Raw genomic sequence first — 23,661 nt, forward strand, 5'->3', positions numbered from 1 at the left:
GAAGTCTCCCACTATTATTGTGTGAGGTGCAATGTGTGCTTTGAGCTTTACTAAAGTTTCTTTAATGAATGTGGCTGCCCTTGTATTTGGAGCATATATATTCAGAATTGAGAGTTCCTCTTGGAGGATTTTACCTTTGATGAGAATGAAGTGTCCCTCCTTGTCTTTTTTGATGACTTTGGGTTGGAAGTCAATCTTATCAGATATTAGGATGGCTACTCCAGCTTGTTTCTTCATACCATTTGCTTGGAAAATTGTTTTCCAGCCTTTCATTCTGAGGTAGTGTCTATCTTTTTCTCTGAGATGAGTTTCCTGTAAGCAGCAAAATGTTGGGTCTTGTTTGTGTAGCCAGTTTGTTAGTCTATGTCTTTTTATTGAGGAGTTGAGACCATTGATGTTAAGAGATATTAAGGAAAAGTAATTGTTTCTTCCTGTTATTTTTGTTGTTAAAGTTGGCGTTCTGTTCTTGTTTCTGTCTTCTTTTAGGTTTGTTGAGGGATTATCTTCTTGTTTTTTCTAGGGCGTGGTTCCCGTCCTTGTATTGGTTTTTTTCTGTTATTATCCTTTGAAGGGCTGGATTCGTGGAGAGATAATGTGTGAATTTGGTTTTGTCGTGGAATACTTTGGTTTCTCCATCTATGGTAATTGAGAGTTTGGCTGGGTATAGTAGCCTGGGCTGGAATTTGTGTTCTCTTAGTGTCTGTATAACATCTGTCCAGGCTCTTCTGGCTTTCATAGTCTCTGGTGAAAAATCTGGTGTAATTCTGATAGGCTTGCCTTTATATGTTACTTGACCTTTTTCCCTTACTGCTTTTAGTATTCTATCTTTATTTAGTGCATTTGTTGTTCTGATTATTATGTGTCGGGAGGAATTTCTTTTCTGGTCCAGTCTATTTGTAGTTCTGTAGGCTTCTTGTATGTTCATAGGCATCTCTTTCTTTAGATTTGGGAAGTTTTCTTCAATAATTTTGTTGAAGATGTTTGCTGGTCCTTTGAGTTGAAAATCTTCATTCTCATCCACTTCTATTATGCGTAGGTTTGGTCTTCTCATTGTGTCCTGGATTTCCTGGATGTTTTGAGTTAGGATCTTTTTGCATTTTCCATTTTCTTTGATTGTTGTGCAGATGTTCTCTATGGAATCTTCTGCACCTGAGATTCTCTCTTCCATCTCTTGTATTCTGTTGCTGATGCTCAAATCTATGGTTCCAGATTTCTTTCCTAGGGTTTCTGTCTCCAGTGTTGCCTCACTTTGAGTTTTCTTTATTGTGTCTACTTCCCTTTTTAGGTCTAGTATGGTTTTGTTCATTTCCATCACCTGTTTGTATGTTTTTTCTTCTTTTTCTGTAAGGACTTCTACCTGTTTGATTGTGTTTTCCTGTTTTTCTTTAAGGACTTGTAACTCTTTAGCAGTGTTCTCCTGTATTTCTTTAAGTGAGTTATTAAAGTCCTTCTTGATGTCCTCTACCAACATCCTGAGATATGCTTTTAAATCTGGGTCTAGGTTTTCAGGTGTGTTGGGGTGCCCTGGACTGGGCAAAGTGGGAGTGCTGGGTTCTGATGATGGTGAGTGGTCTTGGTTCCTGTTAGTAAGATTCCTACGTTTACCTTTCGCCATCTGGTAATCTCTGGAGTTAGTAGTTATATTTGACTCTGTTTAGAGATTGTTCTTCTGGTGATTCTGTTACCGTCTATCAGCAGACCTGGGAGACAGATTCTCTCCTCTGAGTTTCAGCGCTCAGAGCACTCTCTGCTGGCAAGCTCTCTTACAGGGAAGGTGCGCAGATATCTTGTGTTTGGACCTCCTCCTGGCCGAAGAAGAAGACCCAAAACAGGAACTTTCTCAGAAGCTGTGTTGCTTTGGCAGGTTCCAGAAGCTGTCAGCTTCTGTGGTGCAGACTCTCACCTGTGCAGACTAAATTCCTACGTTCTGCGGAGTCCCGGCACCAAGATGGCGACCGCTGCTGCTCTGAGATTTTTTTTTAAATAATAAATTTCTTTATTATTTCTTTTGTGGTGTTCAATTTGTTTTCCTATGCTATATATCTACATACCTGTAGTGGCTATTCCTGTTTGTTAACTTGATTATATCTGGAATGAACTACAATCCAAAATTGGAAGGCTCACCAGTGATCCTAATCTGGAGGCTGGGAGATAGAACTTTCTGACTTGGATCTTGGTATGGAGATCTTAAGGCATAGTGGCTATGAATTCCAGGAAATTAAGACAGGAATATCTCTGAGTTTAAGATCATCTGGGATTAAAGGTGTGGTGGCACACACTTTTAAACTGGGCTACACCTTCTGCTGGAGACCTACATAAGGACACTGGAAGAGGGAAGACCCTCTCTCTCCTTCACCTGCTTGCCATGTGAGACTGAGTAACTGATAGATCCTCGGACTAGCACAGCTGCTACTGACCATTGTTGGGAGTTGGACTGCAGACTGTAAGTCATCAATAAATTCCTTTACTATATAGAGACTACCCATAAGTTCTGTGAATCTAGAGAACCCTGACTAATGCAATACCCAAAGTTACAAAAACAGTTCCTGACCAGAAGAGTTTGGAGTGGAAAAGTTTTAATAGGCTGTGAATAGGGGCTTCCTGCCCTTTACTTTCCATCCCTTTAATTAATCAGATTAGGTATAGTGGCATTGCATTGCTTGTACACAAGTAGTCATTATCTAACTTAGTAATAATGACTTTGTGCCATGATCATTACCATAATAGTTATGGTAATAAGACATACCAAAAGGAAGGCTTGATGTGTTTAATTTAAATGAAAGGATAAAAGTCTTTTTTTTCCATTTTTTATTAGGTATTTAGCTCATTTACATTTCCAATGCTATACCAAAAGTCCCCCATACCCACCCACCCCCACTCCCCTGCCCACCCACTCCCCCTTTTTGGCCCTGGTGTTCCCCTGTACTGGGGTATAAAGTTTGCAAGTCCAATGGGCCTCTCTTTCCAGTGATGGCCGACTAGGCCATCTTTTGATATATATGCAGCTAGAGTCAAGAGCTCAGGGGTACTGGTTAGTTCCTAATGTTGTTCCACCTATAGGGTTGCAGATCCCTTTAGCTCCTTGGCTACTTTCTCTAGCTTCTCCATTGGGAGCCCTGTGATCCATCCATTAGCTGACTGTGAGCATCCACTTCTGTGTTTGCTAGGCCCCGGCATAGTCTCACAAGAGACAGCTACATCTGGGTCCTTTCAATAAAATCTTGCTAGTGTATGCAATGGTGTCAGCGTTTGGATGCTGATTATGGGGTGGATCCCTGGATATGGCAGTCTCTACATGGTCCATCCTTTCATCTCAGCTCCAAACTTTGTCTCTGTAACTCCTTCCATGGTGTTTTGTTCCCAATTCTAAGGAGGGGCATAGTGTCCATACTTTAGTCTTCATTCTTCTTGAGTTTCATGTGTTTAGCAAATTGTATCTTATATCTAGGGTATCCTAGGTTTGGGGCTAATATCCACTTATCAGTGAGTACATATTGTGTGAGTTTCTTTGTGAATGTGTTACCTCACTCAGGATGATGCCCTCCAGGTCCATGCATTTGGCTAGGAATTTCATAAATTCGTTCTTTTTAATAGCTGAGTAGTACTCCATTGTGTAAATGTGCCACATTTTCTGTATCCATTCCTCTGTTGAGGGGCATCTGGGTTCTTTCCAGCTTCTGGCTATTATAAATAAGGCTGCAATGAACATAGTGGAGCATGTGTCCTTCTTACCAGTTGGGGCATCTTCTGGATATATGCCCAGGAGAGGTATTGCTGGATCCTCCGGTAGTACTATGTCCAATTTTCTGAGGAACCGCCAGACTGATTTCCAGAGTGGTTGTACAAGCCTGAAATCCCACCAACAATGGAGGAGTGTTCCTCTTTCTCCACATCCACGCCAGCATCTGCTGTCACCTGAATTTTTGATCTTAGCCATTCTGACTGGTGTGAGGTGGAATCTCAGGGTTGTTTTGATTTGCATTTCCCTGATGATTAAGGATGTTGAACATTTTTTCAGGTGTTTCTCTGCCATTCGGTATTCCTCAGGTGAGAATTCTTTGTTCAGTTCTGAGCCCCATTTTTTAATAGGGTTATTTGATTTTCTGAAGTCCACCTTCTTGAGTTCTTTATATATGTTGGATATTAGTCCCCTATCTGATTTAGGATAGGTAATGATTCTTTCCCAATCTGTTGGTGGTCTTTTTGTCTTACTGACAGTGTCTTTTGCCTTGCAGAAACTTTGGAGTTTCATTAGGTCCCATTTGTCAATTCTCGATCTTACAGTACAAGCCATTACTGTTCTGTTCAGGAATTTTTCCCCTGTGCCCATATCTTCAAGGCTTTTCCCCACTTTCTCCTATATAAGTTTCAGTGTCTCTGGTTTTATGTGAAGTTCCTTGATCCACTTAGATTTGACCTTAGTACAAGGAGATAAGTATGGATCGATTCGCATTCTTCTACATGATAACAACCAGTTGTGCCAGCACCAATTCTTGAAAATGCTGTCTTTCTTCCACTGGATGGTTTTAGCTCCCTTGTCGAAGATCAAGTGACCATAGGTGTGTGGGTTCATTTCTGGGTCTTCAATTCTATTCCATTGGTCTACTTGTCTGTCTCTATACCAGTACCATGCAGTTTTTATCACAATTGCTCTGTAGTAAAGCTTTAGGTCCGGCATGGTGATTCCACCAGAGGTTCTTTTATCCTTGAGAAGACTTTTTGCTACCCTAGGTTTTTTGTTATTCCAGATGAATTTGCAAATTGCTCCTTCTAATTGGTTGAAGAATTGAGTTGGAATTTTGATGGGGATTGCATTGAATCTGTAGATTGCTTTTGGCAAGATAGCCATTTTTACAATGTAGATCCTGCCAATCCATAAGCATGGGAGATCTTTCCATCTTCTGAGATCTTCTTTAATTTCTTTCTTCAGAGATTTGAAGTTTTTATCATACAGATCTTTTACTTCCTTAGTTAGAGTCATGCCAAGATATTTTATATTATTTGTGACTATTGAGAAGGGTGTTGTTTCCCTAATTTCATTCTCAGCCTGTTTATTCTTTGTATAGAGAAAGGCCATTCACTTGTTTGAGTTTATTTTATATCCAGCTACTTCACCGAAGGTGTTTATCAGGCTTAGGAGTTCTCTGGTAGAATTTTTAGGGTCACTTATATATACTATCATATCATCTGCAAAAAGTGATATTTTGACTTCCTCTTTTCCAATTTGTATCCCCTTGATCTCCTTTTGTTGTCGAATTGCTCTGGCTAATACTTCAAGTACTATGTTGAAAAGGTAGGGAGAGAGTGGGCAGCCTTGTCTAGTCCCTGATTTTAGTGGGATTGCTTCCAGCTTCTCTCCATTTACTTTGATGTTGGCTACTGGTTTGCCGTAGATTGCTTTTATCATGTTTAGGTATGGGCCTTGAATTCCTGATCTTTCCAAAACTTTTATCATGAATGGGTGTTGGATCTTGTCAAATGCTTTTTCTGCATCTAACGAGATGATCATGTGGTTTTTGTATTTGAGTTTGTTTATATAATGGATTACATTGATGGATTTTCGTATATTAAACCATCCCTGCATCCCTGGAATAAAACCTACTTGGTCAGGATGGATGATTGCTTTAATATGTTCTTGGATTCGGTTAGCGAGAATTTTATTGAGGATTTTTGCATCGATATTCATAAGAGAAATTGGTCTGAAGTTCTCTATCTTTGTTGGGTCTTACTGTGGTTTAGGTATCAGTGTAATAGTGGCTTCATAAAATGAGTTGGGTAGAGTACCTTCTACTTCTATTTTGTGAAATAGTTTGTGCAGAACTGGAATTAGATCTTCTTTGAAGGTCTGATAGAACTCTGCACTAAACCCGTCTGGTCCTGGGCTTTTTTTGGCTGGGAGACTATTAATAACTACTTCTATTTCTTTAGGTGATATGGGACTGTTTAGATGGTCAACTTGATCCTGATTCAACTTTGGTACCTGGTATCTGTCCAGAAATTTGTCCATTTCGTCCAGGTTTTCCAGTTTTGTTGATTATAGCCTTTTGTAGAAGGATCTGATGGTGTTTTGGATTTCTTCAGGATCTGTTGTTATGTCTCCTTTTCATTTCTGATTTTGTTAATTAGGATTTTGTCCATGTGCCCTTTAGTGATTCTAGCTAAAGGTTTATCTATCTTGTTGATTTTCTCAAAGAACCCACTCCTCGTTTGGTTAATTCTTTGAATAGTTCTTTTTGTTTCCACTTGGTTGATTTCACCCCTGAGTTTGATTATTTCCTGCCGTCTACTCCTCTTGGGTGAATTTGCTTCCTTTTTTTCTAGAGCTTTTAGATGTGTTGTCAAGCTGCTAGTATGTGCTCTCTCCCGTTTCTTCTTGGAGGCACTCAGAGCTATGAGTTTCCCTCTTAGAAATGCTTTCATTGTGTCCCATAGGTTTGGGTACGTTGTGGCTTCATTTTCATTAAACTCTAAAAAGTCTTTAATTTCTTTCTTTATTCCTTCCTTGACCAAGGTATCATTGAGAAGAGTGTTGTTCAGTTTCCACGTGAATGTTGGCTTTCCATTATTTATGTTGTTATTGAAGATCAGTCTTAGGCCATGGTGGTCTGATAGGATACATGGGACAATTTCAATATTTTTGTATCTTTTGAGGCCTGTTTTGTGACCAATTATATGGTCAATTTTGGAGAAGGTCCCGTGAGGTGCTGAGAAGAAGGTATATCCTTTTGTTTTAGGATAAAATGTTCTGTAGATATCTGTCAGGTCCATTTGTTTCATAACTTCTGTTAGTTTCACTGTGTCTCTGTTTAGTTTCTGTTTCCACGATCTGTCCATTGATGAAAGTGGTGTGTTGAAGTCTCCCACTATTATTGTGTGAGGTGCAATGTGTGCTTTGAGCTTTACTAAGGTGTCTTTAATGAATGTGGCTGCCCTTGCATTTGGAGCGTAGATATTCAGAATTGTGAGTTCCTCTTGGAGGATTTTACCTTTGATGAGTATGAAGTGTCCCTCCTTGTCTTTTTTGATAACTTTGGGTTGGAAGTCGATTTTATCCGATATTAGAATGGCTACTCCAGCTTGTTTCTTCATACCATTTGCTTGGAAAATTGTTTTCCAGCCTTTTACTCTGAGGTAGTGTCTGTCTTTTTCCCTGAGATGGGTTTCCTGTAAGCAGCAGAATGTTGGGTCCTGTTTGTGTAGCCAGTCTGTTAGTCTATGTCTTTTTTGGGGAGTTGAGACCATTGATATTAAGAGATATTAAGGAAAAGTAATTGTTGCTTCCTGTTATTTTTGTTGTTAAAGTTGGCATTCTGTTCTTGTGGCTGTCTTCTTTTAGTTTTGTTGAGGGATTATCTTCTTGTTTTTTCTAGGGCATTGTTCCCGTCCTCGTATTGGTTTTTTTCTGTTATTATCCTTTGAAGGGCTGGATTCGTGGAGAGATAATGGGTGAATTTAGTTTTGTCATGGAATACTTTGGTTTCTCCATCTATGGTAATTGAGAGTTTGGCTGGGTATAGTAGCCTGGGCTGGAATTTGTGTTCTCTTAGTGTCTGTATAACATCTATCCAGGCTCTTCTGGCTTTCACAGTCTCTGGTGAAAAATCTTGTGTAATTCTGATAGGCTTGCCTTTATATGTTACTTGACCTTTTTCCCTTACTGCTTTTAGTATTCTATCGTTATTTAGTGCATTTGTTGTTCTGATTATTATGTGTCGGGAGGAATTTCTTTTCTGGTCCAGTCTATTTGGAGTTCTGTAGGCTTCTTGTATGTTCATGGGCATCTCTTTCTTTAGATTTGGGAAGTTTTCTTCAATAATTTTGTTGAAGATGTTTGCTGGTCCTTTGAGTTGAAAATCTTCATTCTCATCCACTCCTATTATGGGTAGGTTTGGTCTTCTCATTGTGTCCTGGATTTCCTGGATGTTTTGAGTTAGGATCTTTTTGCATTTTCCATTTTCTTTGATTGTTGTGCAGATGTTCTCTATGGAATCTTCTGCACCTGAGATTCTCTCTTCCATCTCTTGTATTCTGTTGCTGATGCTCAAATCTATGGTTCCAGATTTCTTTCCTAGGGTTTCTATCTCCAGCGTTGCCTCACTTTGGGTTTTCTTTATTGTGTCTACTTCCCTTTTTAGGTCTAGTATGGTTTTGTTCATTTCTATCACCTGTTTCAATGTGTTTTCCTGTTTTTCTATAAGGACTTCTACCTGTTTGGTTGTGTTTTCCTGTTTTTCTTTAAGGACTTGTAACTCTTTAGCAGTGTTCTCCTGTATTTCCTTAAGTGAGTTATTAAATTCCTTCTTTATGTCATCTACCATCAGCATGAGAAATGCTTTTAAATACAGGTCTACCTTTTCAGGTGTGTTAGGATGTCCTGGACTGGGCGAAGTGGGAGTGCTGGGTTCTGATGATGGTGAGTGGTCTTGGTTCCTGTTAGTAGGATTCTTACGTTTACCTTTCACCATCTGGCAATCTCTGGAGTTAGTTGTTATAGTTGTCTTTGTTTAGAGATTGTTCCTTTGTTGCTTTTGTTACCCTCTATCAGCAGATGTGGGAGACTAGCTCTCTCCTCTGAGTTTCAGTGGTCAGAGCAGTCTCTGCAGGCAAGCTCTCCTCTTTCAGGGAAGGTGCACAGTTATCTGGTGTTTGGAACTCCTCCTGGCTGAAGATGAAGGCCCAAAACAGGATCTTTCCCAGAAGCTGTGTTGCTTTGGCCAGGAAGGTGGCCGGTTGTCTGGAGCCGAAGGTGTCACCGCCTCAGAAGCTCTGTGGCTCTCGCCAGGAAGGTGGCCGGTTGTCTGGAGCCGAAGATGGCGCCGCCTCAGAAGCTCTCTGGCTCTCGCCTTCCCAGAAACGGCTGGCCTCTGTATTTCACACCGTCACCCGTGCAGCCTGCCCTCAGAGGAGTCCTGGAGCCAAGGAGACTCCCGCCGCCAGGGCCTGAGGCACAAACCTCTAGGGCTGGGGGATCCCTGTGCACTCACCAGGAAGGTGGCTCGTTGTCTGGAGCCGAAGATCGATAAAAGTCTTTGGTTTGATAATTAAAGAAGATTTTATGTTGAGGTTGCTACAATACATGATGAAAATTAATCTATTTGTAAAATTGTGAAGCAGGAAAAACAATCATGTAAATTTTGCTCTTTTACTTCAAATTGTAGTGACCACAGTACACGGTAAGCTCTCTCTGTCTCTCTCTGTCTCTATCTCTTTAAATTTGATAAGGATGCAATTAGGTGCATCTTTTATGTTGCTTACTCATTTTGTCAGTTTAATCTGCAAGTCCTCAAATACTGAACAAAGAAGATGAAGGGTTTTTCTCCCTTTTAAAATTATAAAATGTTACAGAAAAAAAACATAATTGGTAATAAGTCAAATTTGGTATCCAGACTAATGCAAGGAGAGAATGTGTCATGCTTTCAGCAGCCTATACTACTATCTTTCTCCACAGTGTTTGGTGCCCACTTCCACAAACACCTACCTCTCCATCCTTCAGTCTACTCATAATTGGAATGTAGTAAAACTGAGCCACACAGAATCCCAGAATGTAGTAGTAACAGACACTACATAGTTTTTAGATGGTGTCAGAATATCCAACATGCTCCCTAATCTTAAATGAACATTTTGACCAATTTGCGGGTTTATATGAAGGCCCAGGAATGGGGAGTTATTGTTAGCATTCTCCTTGAAAAACAGAGAACCCCTAAGTTTCTTCTTTCACACCATTATGAATGAAGTTTTATGATTACGCCTTTCCTTCTATTTAAAATAAGGCTTTATGCAAAAGATCTAGGAGACTGTGACTGTACAAAATAGCCCCTGCATGAGTGTGCTTTATTTTCAAGAGTTGATGGCTCATAGCATATTTGGGATCATTAATGAAATTTATGCTAGTGAATCTTTGACCATCAGAATCTGGTGGTTGTATTCAGCCAATTCAGCCTTGTTTCTGTAACTGGTGTTCTGGTGGCTCTTATTTCCTGTGAGCTTACTGGCAGAAATTTCACTTGTCTTCAGCTATATGATTACATGGCTCCATTGCAGTAACCCCTAGCTACCTAGCAACGCCTCTTGTCTCTTTATCTCCTGTGTACTATAGAGGAGCATGTGCATCCTTTCTGAACTGTTCAAGAGTTGGGGAAAGTTTTGCAGTGTTGTAACAATTTGTACTGGGGAGTTTTATATCAACTTGATACAAGTTAGAGTCATTTGGGAAGTGGGAACCCTATTTGAGAAAACGTCCTCTTCAGATTGGCCAGTGGTCTAACCTGTGAGTTGCTCCCTGAGGCCATTCACCCCATGTCTTCAGTCTCCTAGAGCAAAGAGTTTAGAGACAGGATAGTTGACAGTTACATTTCTCTGCTGGCCCATTATTAAGGACATTGATCTCTCTATGAAAGCCCAGACCTGAGAAGGTCTTTTCTTTCACTTACAAATAATACATCTGACTTCTCTCTTGACAGTGCTGGACAAGTCAGACAGTAATACAGTGGTTTGTAGTGAGAGTGTTGGGGTCTTTTCATATCTAAGCTTGTTCACCAGAGGAACTAAAAGCTGGTATCTCTCATCTGAACTGCTGTGCAGTCATGGATACAGTTTGTTTCATGTTGAAATGTAGATTAAAATCAGCCAAGTACATTTGATGGTTATTGGGGCATTGGGAGTCATCTTTCTTTGTGGATGTAGTCACTGCTGTTGCCCATGCACCAACGAATGTCCCAACACCTATGTGCATATAAGTAGCAACAACTGGACTCAGTGGATTTTTATTTTTAATGAAGAAAACATGAAGGTGGTAGGAGATGATGTGTTGAGGAGAATCCAGGGGAATGGGATGTTGAAGTTGGAGGTGGTTGTGAATAAAATGTGATATACACATGCACAAATTTTCAAAGAATTAATTATAAATTCTAAAAATAGAATGAAAATTAAAACAGGAAAATACATAAATACAGTCAGCCAGGGGAAGAAGTGAGATCTAGGAAAACTTCCAAGTGTGGAATTTCTACTGTGCTTTTCTCCTGTGGAGTCTCTGACAGCATTCCTTTCTTGTGTGTGACAAAATGTGCACGGGGGAAAGTTCATTTGAATGGTTGTTAGGGCTCCATCATAAGAATAGCAGAATTCAGTCCCATGGCCTCTTCAGATGATAGACACCAGTTTTTCCAGTTCCTCATTAGGTCAACCTGATATGAGTAGACCTAAAGTTCTCACTGCAAACCTCTTTATTGCCACTTGGCTTGTCCAGGGACCAGGGAGGCTTATCCAGCAGAGAGGGAGACAGTGGGACACAAGTAATAGAGGATACCTATGCATTGTGTGAGTCTGTCTGATGAATTGTGGAAACTAACAGTAATGTAGAGACTCTTCTGAATGTAAAGGTGTCAGGGGCAGGGGAAGGAGAAGGGGCAACATTGTATGGGCTCTATTCACTAAATTTACATTTGGCTTAAATTCATGCAATATGTATATTCCTATCTGTGTTTTGTTTTGCTTTTTACAACCTTAATCTCAACTACTTAGAATAGTTTGTAATATATAATAGTCATCTATTTTAAAGGATCAAAAAAGTTGAAAGATGTGAGAGATTCAGAGAAATCTGTTTTGAAATCTAGTGTCAGAAGGTCTTATCAGAGGAGCTTCAAAATAATGTACAGCTAAGGTCCCCTTGTATTATGAGAAAAACAACATGCTTTTCTGCTTTTAAAATGAATTGCCTCTGTCAAGATCAGCTGTCAGAAGTATCAGGGATTATATAGTATGTGTTTAAATTATTCAATCTTTACAGGCACTGAATGCCTGCAGCTGGTAGAAGTCACCACCAGATGGCAACACTAACATTAAACCGGTTTTTATCTTTAGCTATCTTAGTTTATAGACAAAAGAGACAAGCTACGCCGAATTTACTGTTCATTAATAATGAGAATTTTATAACTGCATCTTACAAGGATAAGTGAAGAAATTAGATATAATACACAATAGCACGATACTCCCTGTGTCAAAAAAGGGTTTGTGACTAGAATCGCCCTGAAGAGTAAATAAAAACGAATAGGCAGGTGTTACTAAACTTTCCCCTCCTTACAGGATTTGGATGTGATCTATATGCTTTCGTGTGCCCCAGTTAGTTTTCTCTCATCCGTTCAGTACCAAGTGCTTCCATTTATTTTTTTAATGTAACTAATTTTGTGTGTATGGGTGTTTTGCCCACATGTATGGTGCATGCAGAACTGGAAGAAGTCAAGAGCATATCAGATCCCGTGGCACTGGATGTGAGGGTGCTGAGAATTCAACTGCAAAAGCAGCCAGTGCTCTTAACCACTGAGCTGTCTCCTTAGCCCATGTGTTAAAGATTTTTAACATATTTCTCTTCTTTTGTTTGTTTTTTGTTTTGTTTTTTATTGTTGTTTTTGTTTGTTTGTTTTTTTTTTTTCGAGACAAGGTTTCTCTGTATAGCCCAGGCTGTCCTGAAACTCATTTTGTAGACCAGGCTAGCCTCGAACTCAGAAATCTACCTGCCTCTGCCTCCCAAGTGCTGGGATTATATTTCATATAAGACTTATATTTCACATAAGTCTTTTAAGTTATATCTCAGATAATTAACGCCAGTGCTCTTTAATTTTGAAATTATATCAGTTTTAATGTATATCCATTGTATTCCCTAAGAACCAAGGGTAGTTAAATGGGAATATACTTTATTTTTTTTTTTTTTTTTTTTACTTTTTGTTCTCCCAGCCTGGGCTTATGCAGTGAAAAGAAAATGGAGGTAGTCAGAAAGCTGAACATTACTGTTTTCTACTCTCCCAAGCCTTGATTTCCATCTTCTCACTAAAGGCTCCATCCTGCTAAAAAGGATTTGCTTACATTCAAATTGTTACCACATTCTTTAAAAAAAACAAAAAACAAAAAAAACTCCCTAATAGTCACAAATTGCATTTAAAACAGAAAATTAGACATCTAGATTTGCCAAAAATTATCCTTTACAAACACTATTAGAATGTTTGATTTGATCTTTCTTCCTTCCTTTCTTGCTTATTTCCTTTATTCCTCTCCCTTTTTCCTTCTTTCTTATTATTTTGGAGGCAGGGTCTCATTAAGCTGCCTTGGCTGGCCTGGAAATTTCTTAGTAGACCAGACTGGCCTCTTTGGTCTGGAGACTAAAGACTTGTGTCACCACACCCAGCTCAATTTTTCTTTTCCGTGGAGACTTTCTTCTTTAGAGGATCACATGTATACAAGGTTGGCTTCAAACTGTGTAGTAGAGACTAGCCTTGAACTCCTGATGCACACTAGGAAAGACTACCAAGCAAGCTACATTCTAAGTTTTCCTTTATGAAGACATTTAATGTTTATGCTTAAAAAGATAGATTTGTTCAGTTATCATATGTTCAATAGATCTCAATTTTGGTGATTTTTTAAAGATCATATATATTTGTATAGGCTTTTATAAACATCAATAGTGGTATTACATTTTCCTAAATTTAGATAATGAGATAGTTATGACAGGTGGAAATATTCATTGAGATCATTTTATTAGATTTTTATTGTTCTTGCAATTTTTAAAATTTGTTTTTAGGCAATGTCTCACCTTCTATTCTTGATGACCTGAAACTCACTGAGGAGCCCAGGTTTGCTCAAACTTGAATCGTTCTTCCTGTGCCTGCTCCCAAGTGCTGGAAATTTAGGCATGACCTGTAACATCTACCATTTATTTATCTACCTATGTTCTCATTTGTTTATTTTGAGGTACTCATTTCAAAGTGTCTTTTCTTGATGACAAATACTCTCTGGAGAACAAAACAATCTAAAAGCTCATGTAAAGTAATTTTAAGAGATTTTGACTCAGTATAATGAAATAGAAACCAAACCAATCATATTTTTAAATATGATTCATTTAATCTGTAAACATCAGATGTGCCTGAACTGCACGTATGCACAATCTAAGAGCACGTAAAACAATGACTTTAATAAACAAATATTTAGGTAACATATTTAATGTTTATGGAAATATTAGAATAGAGTAATTTTAAAGGACCAGGACTTTTGAAATATACATTAGCTGTGTGCTGATCAGGTGTTTTGAGAAATTAATCTTTCCAAATATTTCTCACCATTAGGGACATACATGTTGAGTTGTTTCATTGTTTGATATAATACATTGTTTTAAAGAAAAAAAATCCTTAAAGTACTTAACCTAGAATAATATTTGAAGTAAAACTTTCTATGCATCCAGAAGAGCAAAGCAAGTCTTTCCAATCTTCGACAGGAACGTTTCGTTAGACTTGGGGGGGGGGGGTTCCTCTGGTTTAGCCAGAAGCTTGTTGCCCTCCTGTAGTGCGCCTCTCAGGACTTAATGTGGCAGGATTTCTCGGAATCTCCATTCAAAGAAAGACAAGCAGAACCACTTACTAAACTACGTGTATTTTATAACAACAAATGAAATAATCATAGACTAGGAATACACATATTTCCAAAGTTCCACTTCGAAGCTAAGAACATACTTCCTAGATCACAGAAAGGTTAAAGCAGAAACTAGAATAAGCTCCTTTGGCCAGATACATATCCATATTCAAATACAACTCCGAATTTTGGTGTATTTTTCCCCCCTATGGCCAGAACATCTCTTTTCTCTTTTGCAGTAAAAAGCAGCCTGTGTACAAAAACTCATGCACGAGAACAGTGTATTCATTAGACAAACAGGCAAAATATTATCAAACTAGGTCAAGATTGGGTTTAGAAAGATTTTAGAAATCAGACACAAAACTGGTCAGTTACCACAGTGTATGATTTTTAAGTAATATGTGAAATGCACTTTATGTATGCACTATGGCAGGTCATCCAAACAAATAGTAACTAGAAAACCAGGGAAGGTTATGAGAGCATATAACTAGAAGAAAGTGGGAGATTAGTCTCAGGATTATGGTTTGCAGTCTAAGGTCTGTTTTGCAGCAATTCTGGCCTCTACTAGTCTCAGCACTTCCTAATCACCCTTGCTTTCTGCCTCTCTTTTCCTGTAGGCTTTGTTTAACAACTGGATCTCTTCCTGGTAGCCATCCCTCTCTTCATGCTGCCGCCTGCTGTTCTGTCTGTGGGCCTCCACCGTGTCAGGGATAGAGATGTTAATATCACCATCAGGATCACTTGTGGGTAAAAAGAGCGAGTATGAGGCAGTTTCTCCTAAGTCGCAGGAGACGAATCTGTTTTCCTTCCGTGAGTAGCGCAGAGAAGGAGACCTGACTTTTGTGGAGGATTGGCTGATGTTGCTGATAATTGACACAGTGTCTAGAGCCTCATCGTTGTCACAAATTTCAAGAACTTCCAAGTGTATTTTTACACTGGTGTCCGCAAACGTGGAGGGAGACTCCTCTGAGTTCGGTTCATGGCCAACACTTTTAGATCGATAGACTTCTATTTTCTTAGAGGCTGGGGTTATCTTTTGCCCTTCTGCGCTGACCTCATAAGTAGAAAGAGAGAGCGTTTTCCCAGTAGGTGCTTGGAGAGACACAGTCCCCTGGAACGCGCATATGGGAATAGCCAGCCCACCACCGGAACGCTGTGGAAAAAACAAAACAAAACAAAAAACAAAATGATTATAGTGTTGAAATCGAGTCTAGAGAGGAACTTGTAGAAATTTATTTTATGCAACAGAATGGTAAATTTTGTATTTCTGATCCATTTCCCTGGAAACAACTTACAAATGAGATTTAAATTCCGCTCTAGTAGCTAAGTTTCTCCTAAGTCAAATATGCCTAAAGGAGGGCACTAAGTTAAGTGAAGGCAAGAGATATTTTCACAGTGCAGAGCAAAATGAGTGTACTGATAAGAAGCAGTAAGAAAGCTGTTCCTTTCCAAGGATAGGATTTTGATGTAAATGAAATGCATATTTACAATGTGCAATTGCTTTTATATTTCTGCTACATATTCAGTTACATTACAAAGCATTCATAGATCATAGGAAATGTAGATTTTGTTTTCAGCATTCAGTGTTTTTTTTCTCATTTATGTACCTACCACAGAAAATGGTAATTATGAGCTATGACACAAATTATGAACAAAGAGTAATTCAACTGCTACTTCCTAAGAGGAATCAAATGGGTTTGCTTTTCCACTGAAAAGTCAGCCATTAAGGTAAGCCCAATTATAGAGAACTCCGTGGCTCTGCAAAAATCTTCCCCAAAGTTTACACCTCTTTCTATGATGCATCATTACCAGGTTGGGGGGAGGGGGGAGAAAGAAACAGAAATAAAAAAAGAAAAGAAACCTGATTCTCATAAGAGTCTACAATCTGTATTGTGCTTTCACAGGTCCAACTTGACCTTCATTCTGCTTACATGTTCATGTTAGAAGGACATGGTAAGATGAAAATACCCAGAGTTCTCCAAGGCAGATCACCTCAGCATTATCTATCTGAGAGCTTGTAGGAAATGGCAAATTTCGAAAGCTCTACACTCAAGTTATCCCAAGGGGAAGCTCACTTGAAGGCCCACGTTGAATCTGCTTCATGGTAAAGTTTGAAACGCATTGCTCTAATTAAAACCTGTGGTGATCTGAAGACATAAAATGAGGGACAACTAAACAGATACTTTTACACATACACCTATAACTGAGAAAACCTGGAGTTGCTGCATTGCTGGGTTTGCCTACATTAGTTTTACTAGGTCAGGATGATCTAACATTGGGGCTGGAGAGATGTCTCAGTGCTTAAGAACACTGACTGCTCTTCCAGAGGTCTTGGGTTCAATTCCCACCAACCACATGGTGGCTCACAACCATCTGTAATGGGATCCAATGCTCTCTTCTGGTGTGTCTGAAGACATTGACAGTGTTCTCACATATATAAAATAAATCTTGAAAAAAAAAAGATAATCAAATTTCTTAGTTTTTCCTGAGTACATTTCAGCTTTGGCATCGAAAGTCTCCCTTCCAGGAAACTTCTCACTTCCAGGAAAATTGTTTTGTGGGATGAAGCCTGGAATTTTGCATTTGTTCCCAGGAAGAATGACTAGGAAAAGCCCAAGACCAGATTTTCATTCTTGGAGAACAATGTGGATTCTCTTCTACTTAGAGAAAAAGAAATAAACAAAATATTTCAAGTAGCTTAACATTTTTCAGAACATTTTTGAAATATCCATTTTTTAAATTTAATGAGTCTTGTATGCATGTACGTACATCATAGAGGCCGGAAGAGGGTGTCCTATCCTCCAGAAGGAGAATTAACGGAGTTGTAAACTGCCCTTTTGTGGATGCTACAACCTGTACTCTACTCCTCTGCAAGAACAGCAAGAGCTTTTAACTGCTCTCTTTCCAGCCCAAAGTTAGAGAATGCTTTATGAGAATGATACTTACATTTCGGGGAGATGGTTTTTCTATAGTTGTTTTTTAAAATTAATCATTTTTTAAAATTTATACATATGTATAATGCATTCTGGTTACTCTGCCCTCTTTTTGTTCTCTCCCACCATTGCCAGCTTCCCTTATTCTTTGCAAATCTCTTTCTTATATTCATGACATTTTGTTTTGTTTCCCATAGAGTGCTAGCTGGGTGATCTTATGTTTGGAACTATCCATCCAATGGGGATTAAAAGTAGATACAAAACCTCTCCGACAATTATTGATGGTCAGTAGTTAGTAAGTGGTGGACCCCCCAAAGCCCCTGACAGTGGTTGTTTTTATAACACATTTTTTTTCTTGAATTTAAGGACCATGAAAAGCAAAGCCTGTGAGAAATGTCTAAGTAATTCCTTATGGAGAAATCTTGTTTTTGTTTGTTTGTTTGTTTTGTTTTTGTTTTTGGCTTTTTGAGACAGGGTTTCCCTGTATGGCCCTGGCTGTCCTGGAACTCACTTAGTAGACCAGGATGGCCTTGAACTCAGAAATCTGCCTGCCTCTGCCTCCCGAGTGCTAGGATCAAAGGCGTGCACCACTGTTTCTGTATAAGGGGATCTGGGATGCTCACTCCAGAGATCTACATTCCATTAGGCCAAGAATCTTGAAATCTTGTGCTATAAAGTTTGGTTTTGCTATCTATGGAGGTAAAGAACTTCAACTCTACAAATATTGTATTGGCAGTGCAGAAAAGGAAACAGGACACAATTTGGCTCTATTTCTCTATCAGAATATTATTTTAACAGTGGCAGTTTTGGTAAAGGGAAAAAGGCCTTTATCTACCTATTCAATAAACATTTGGTAAGTGTCTACACTGTACAAGAAACAAGCTCACATTCAGAATACAGGAATACTCTCTTCATTCTTCATTTCCAGTATTTAGGCTTAGAAAGGTGTGAGGAAATGAATGTTTCACTCTAAATATTGTAATTGACTTAGTGACCAAATTCTCTGGAGTCTAAGGAATACCTACTTTTGATAAGGATAGTTTATATAGGAGTGACATTTCAGATTAATCTTAAAAGTTAAGAAGATATTTATATCATTAAAAGACCTTCTTATTCTTAATGTGAAATGGTATGAGAGTAAGGCAGACTAGATTTTTATGTACATATTGTTTTCCAGATGATGACGAAGAGAGTGTATTGCATTACATCAAGGTTAGGCTCTGCACTCTGTGCAGTGACATCAATATTAGTGCTATCATGCTTGGTATCAAACAGGGTACTCTGAGGAGGGGTGGGCTTGGAAAATCATGAATTAAAAGGTCATCCTGAAGTTTTTTTTTAAATCAAAGACAGAGATTTCTGATTTTTTACTACAAAATCTACTAAAGCATTATTCAGTCAGAGCATCTGATTGTCAGAGCTGGGGAGATGGTTCAGTCTTAAAGTTTTTGTGCAAGCATGATGATAAACTGACTTGTAACCCCCAGAACTCAAAGAAAAAGCCTCTGTGGTCTTCTCTATCTGTAACCTTAGCACTGGGTGGCAGCAGAGACAGGAGGGTTTCTGGGTTCATTGGAATCTAACCAAAATGGTCAGCTTAACTGTAAGACTGTGTCTCAAGCAACAAAGTTGAAGAGCAATTGAGGAAGCCATCTCAAAGCCAATCTCTCTTCTCCAACACACCTGCATGAGTGAGCATATCCCCCACCCCAATGCACAACCACACAGACACATGCCCACATACAGAGTTGCACACATGAAAGGAATTCTGAGTGTTGTCTCATAATGTAAGATGACCATTCTGTAGTCTAAGAAATTGGTCATTTGAAAGATGAATTACCTTACATTATGATTTGTTATAAGAAAAATGTACTACTTTATTACTTCAATAAATCACCCCTAAGGGTTATTCTTTGAGATTTTACGTTGTACAAACAAACTGCTATGTAGTATGTTAAGCTTAAAACAAAACAAAAAACATCCATGAAAAAAACCTGAGTTATCAAACAGATTAAAAGAATACAGACATGCCTATATAAAAAGACATTTAATTATGTCTTCATATGTAGGCTCCCCCAGCCTCGAAGCAGGCTGATCCAGACTTTGACCTTGCTGCCACTAAGAAGGAGACTACCTAGGGTGGAGCCTTCAGACCTAGACGGCTCTATTGTTTTGTCACCTACCACTGCTCTTCTCCAAGACACTGCTACCCCCTGAGAGGTCCCTGAGATATTCTGGAGGAACAGCCTATCCTGCACATTGCCTACAGGCTGGCTCCAGACACCAAGAATGGACTGGCAGGGGATGAACCTTCCCCCTTATAAGCACATTCTCTTAGTAAACTGGCGGGCCTTGAACAGAATCCTGTCTTGGTCTCCATTAATTTCTCTCAAAGTCTAAGTCTCTTTCAGCCCCAGCCTGCCTCCCAGGTGTACCCAGTTCATGTAGGCCGTGGGCTGGCATACAACATTCATATACAGCAACAGTACTGCTGATAGCAGTTCATATCAAGCAGATGAGGGACCAGGGCTCAGCAGGTAAAATCATTAGCCATGCAAGCCCGGTGACCTCTGTTTGGTGCCTAGAACCCACATAGAAGAAGGAGAAAACATACTCCTGTAAGTCACCCTCTGACTTCCACACACAAACCATAGCATTAGCATATGCCACTCTACCTCCAAAATTAGTACATAAAATGTAAACAATTAAGACGTCGGAAGGGATGGTACACAGATTAAGACCACTTGTTGCTTTCAAAGAGGACTCAGGTTTGGCTCCTAGTACTCACAAGGAGCCTCAAAAGTGACTATAACTGCCAATCCTAGGGCTCTAATGCCTTTTTCTGGCCTCTAGGCATGAGGTATGCATATGGTATGTATTCACGCATGCAATAAAACACTCATACACACAAAGTAAAAATAAACCTTCAAGAATGTTTAAGAGTAAATGAGATTGGAAATGTCCTCTTCATCTGATTTGACAGATCCACATAGTGAGTTAAAAGGATGATAGCTCATTCAGATTAACATTTTAGAATTAGATATTGCCAAAGTCTGGATAAGTATAAAGGCTGATTTTTCTGAAATAGCATTTAAAGTACTATGTTATTAAAATAATTTTTTCAAACCTTCCTATTCAAATGGATGATCTATATTTGAGAGCTATAGAAGCAAAAGCAGAGATAAGAACAAACAACAACAGAAAAAAAAATCAGGCTGTGCCAAGAACCTGGAGAAGATTTCTGAAAAGAAGTTGCACAGGTAGCCAGGACATACACGGCAAGGTGCTCAGCCTCGCTCATGCAAGAACTCATGCCAATCAAAGCTCAAACTCTTTGGGGTGCTACAATGAAAATACAGAAAAACACCTTATTAAAGAGGATGCATAGAATCTTGGGACCTATTGTTTGTGGGAAAGTAAAATGATGCAGATGCCATGGAAAACAGAACAATGGCTCCAAAATCAAAAAATAACTAGCATTATCATATATTAAGATAAATATAGCCAATCAGTGATCATTTAAATATGATCAAGGTGATATATTTTACATGTACTTTATAGGTATAGTTTAAAAATCAGACTTTCCTTGGCAACATAACCTTCCTGCCTGTGTCTCTCTTGGACTGGGTTTACAAATATAAATAAGCCCCTAGTTTATTTGTACAATCATATTTTATTTTTACATCTTTAAGTAAAACCATAAAAATTTGACATCATTTATAGAATTATTTGTCCTCCTTAAACAGGACTTAGGTATTATTTAAGTTATAGAACACCATTGCAGGCTATTGAGAATGGAATCATGAATAAAGAGAACTATGATATTGAAAGGTATAAAAGAGGAGTTGTCAGACTCAGTAAAATTACCAGGATTTTCTACTGTTATTGATAGAATAGAAGATGTGGACTGAGTTATTATTATGAGTGAAAGGGAGGCTGGCTGATATTCAACAGTGGAGTGAAGATGCTCACATGCCTTAACATCCCACAAAACACAGATCTGCTCAACCTCCCCCTCAGAAACACCCCAGTCCACATGAAGATGCAATGCTGTGCTCAAGGCTGTCATGGGGAAGTTAGCTTAGCTTCAAGTGAGGGAATGAGATACCAGAGAACCTTCCCAAAGCAGGACTACATCCTCAGAGATGGTGGAAATCCCTGGCATTGACGATACTTTGCACTGCTCTAAAGGTCCTAGCTGGGGCACAATCCATAAAAAAAGGAATAAGGTGCACAGGCACCAAGCAGGAAGAAACAAGGCTACACAGCTGGGGGCAGCACCAATTTTCTACCTAATAATTCTAGAGAAAAGAAAAATCTGAGTGAGAACGAATGACAGACTCTAGTGAGGTGGTTCAGTTACAAGTAAAACCGAGAGCCTGGTAGCTGTTACCAATCAAAACAAGTTTTTAAAAGGTTCCATTCAGAGTCTGGAGAAATGGTTCAGAGTTAAAGAAAATTTGCTATTCTTGTAGAGGACCCAGGTTTGGTTTGCAACATCTCCATAGTGTCTCACAACTCTACCCAATTCCAGTTCCAGGGAATCAGATCTAATAATCTCTTCTGGCCTCCATGGGCATCAGGCATGCATATGAAGCACAAGCATACATCAGGGAAAACTCTCAGACATGTACATCTATATAACCTTTAAAATAAAAAAAAGGTCTGATTCCAAACAACAGCACTATTGTGAAACCTGCCAAGACAACCACCACAGTAATAAAATCAGCAAACAAAAACAGAAGGAAATAGCGGCAATATTTTATTTTGAGGAGATGCATTACAAGTCTGAGGATAATGACTTAATATATTTTTAAAATGAAAATCCAAATGGAATTCTCCTTTGTCTTGTGAAAAATGTATAAGCTTGTGAATAAGCAAAAAAAAAAAAAGTATAAACATACTAATGTGGTAACATTGTAGCTGTTAAAGCTCAGCCAAGAAACAAGATACAGTATATGATGAAGATGCTATTTCAAAATAAGTGGAGAAGCTGGATATGGTGGCCAAGGCCTATAATCTCCAAACTTAGGAGGTAGAGGAAGTAAGATCATGAATCTGAGACCAGTCTTCCTCTCAAAACAAGACCATGGTTCAAAACAACTACAGAATAGCAAGAAGAATAACAGAATGTTATTTTGTTTTTATGTAAATTTTTTGAAGCAAATAAAAATGCAAAATAATATTACTGTCCAAAATATATTTTTGTATTTTGACCATGCTGAGTAAGAGGTGTTAGTTTTAGGTATATGGGAAGATCTTCTCAACATTTTCTTGGATAAAACTAAAATGTATGGGACTTAATTAGACATCATCTTTATTGCACAATCAGAATAATCTATTTAAATAACCTGGAACTATTCATTTCATAGTCTGTGCTTTCTTACCATATTAAAGTGAGCGAATTTGCATTTGCCTGGGAATAATGCTAACCCGTTACTGCAGTACATTCAGGAGTGTGGGTGGCTGGGAGAATTTTTTTTTTTTTAATTTGGAAATGAAAAGCATTTCTGAACCTCACAAATACTTAAGGAGAAGAGAGCCTGCCATGTAAACACATTAGCACAAATAATCTGTGATAATTGATTCAAACTTGCTGACCTTGGATACACTGAATGCCTTTTCTTTTTTCACAATAAGCTTCTAGGTGAATTCAGGGTGAAATTATAATATAAAAAGAGTCTCTCTACATGATTATCTGAACAAGGTGAAGCTTTCTCTTGCTTGTCTGAATTATTCAACTTAAGCAAGGCATATTACAGCATAAGAGATCATTACTTTATCCAAGGCCACAGTTGGTCATGGGTCCTCTGAATCAGAAATTGGAATGTACCATTGATTCATGAGTAATCCAAATGATTGGCAAATTTAATATTTTTTTAAAAATCTAATTTTCATGATTTTAGAGAGACTTTGGCCTTTAAAAGTATATACATCGAGAAGTGTAGGTCAAGCAGACTTAAAGCAGGCTGGAGAAGCTGGAATATACATACCAGGAAGAAAACAAGTATCAGACACAAAAACTCATGAGAAAATTAAAATTTTAAAAAAGGTTTGTCTGGGGGACCTCCGTAATTATAAATGTTACATATGTGCACATTCCCAGCTCCTCAAGTCTTCTGTCCAACCATGTCCTTTTTGTATGATTAGTGAACCAATATGTGATGACCCACAGGAACTGATTAAAGTAAGAAAAAGTTGGGGAAGAAAATAAAGGCCTTTAATAAAATACTTTTCTGTGAAAAAATGGGTGGCGAAGTCTACCCTCCCAGACCTCAGGCGTGTGCCTTATGCCCTTTCTTATTTTAATTTGGAGTGTGTGTGTGTGTGTGGG

The 23,661-nt window shown here is 38.7% G+C and overlaps 1 protein-coding gene across 3 annotated transcripts in view; it reads right to left on the minus strand.

Moving 5' to 3' along the window:
• Positions 1-13,868: 13,868 nt before the first annotated feature.
• The window catches only part of Gpr149 (G protein-coupled receptor 149), a 76,011-nt gene continuing 66,218 nt past the window's right edge, over positions 13,869-23,661 (minus strand). For all 3 annotated transcript variants that reach the window (NM_001356525.1, XM_011240076.2, NM_177346.5), the window contains one exon: positions 13,869-15,547. Coding sequence is in view for 1 of the 3 variants with exons in the window: in NM_177346.5 (NP_796320.2) it covers positions 14,975-15,547 (573 nt within the window). In the remaining 2 variants the exon portion in view is untranslated. The remainder of the gene's footprint in view (positions 15,548-23,661) is intronic.

The sequence above is a fragment of the Mus musculus genome, chromosome 3, assembly GCF_000001635.26.
Source record: "Mus musculus strain C57BL/6J chromosome 3, GRCm38.p6 C57BL/6J".
In the NCBI taxonomy this organism is placed as follows: domain Eukaryota; kingdom Metazoa; phylum Chordata; class Mammalia; order Rodentia; family Muridae; genus Mus; species Mus musculus.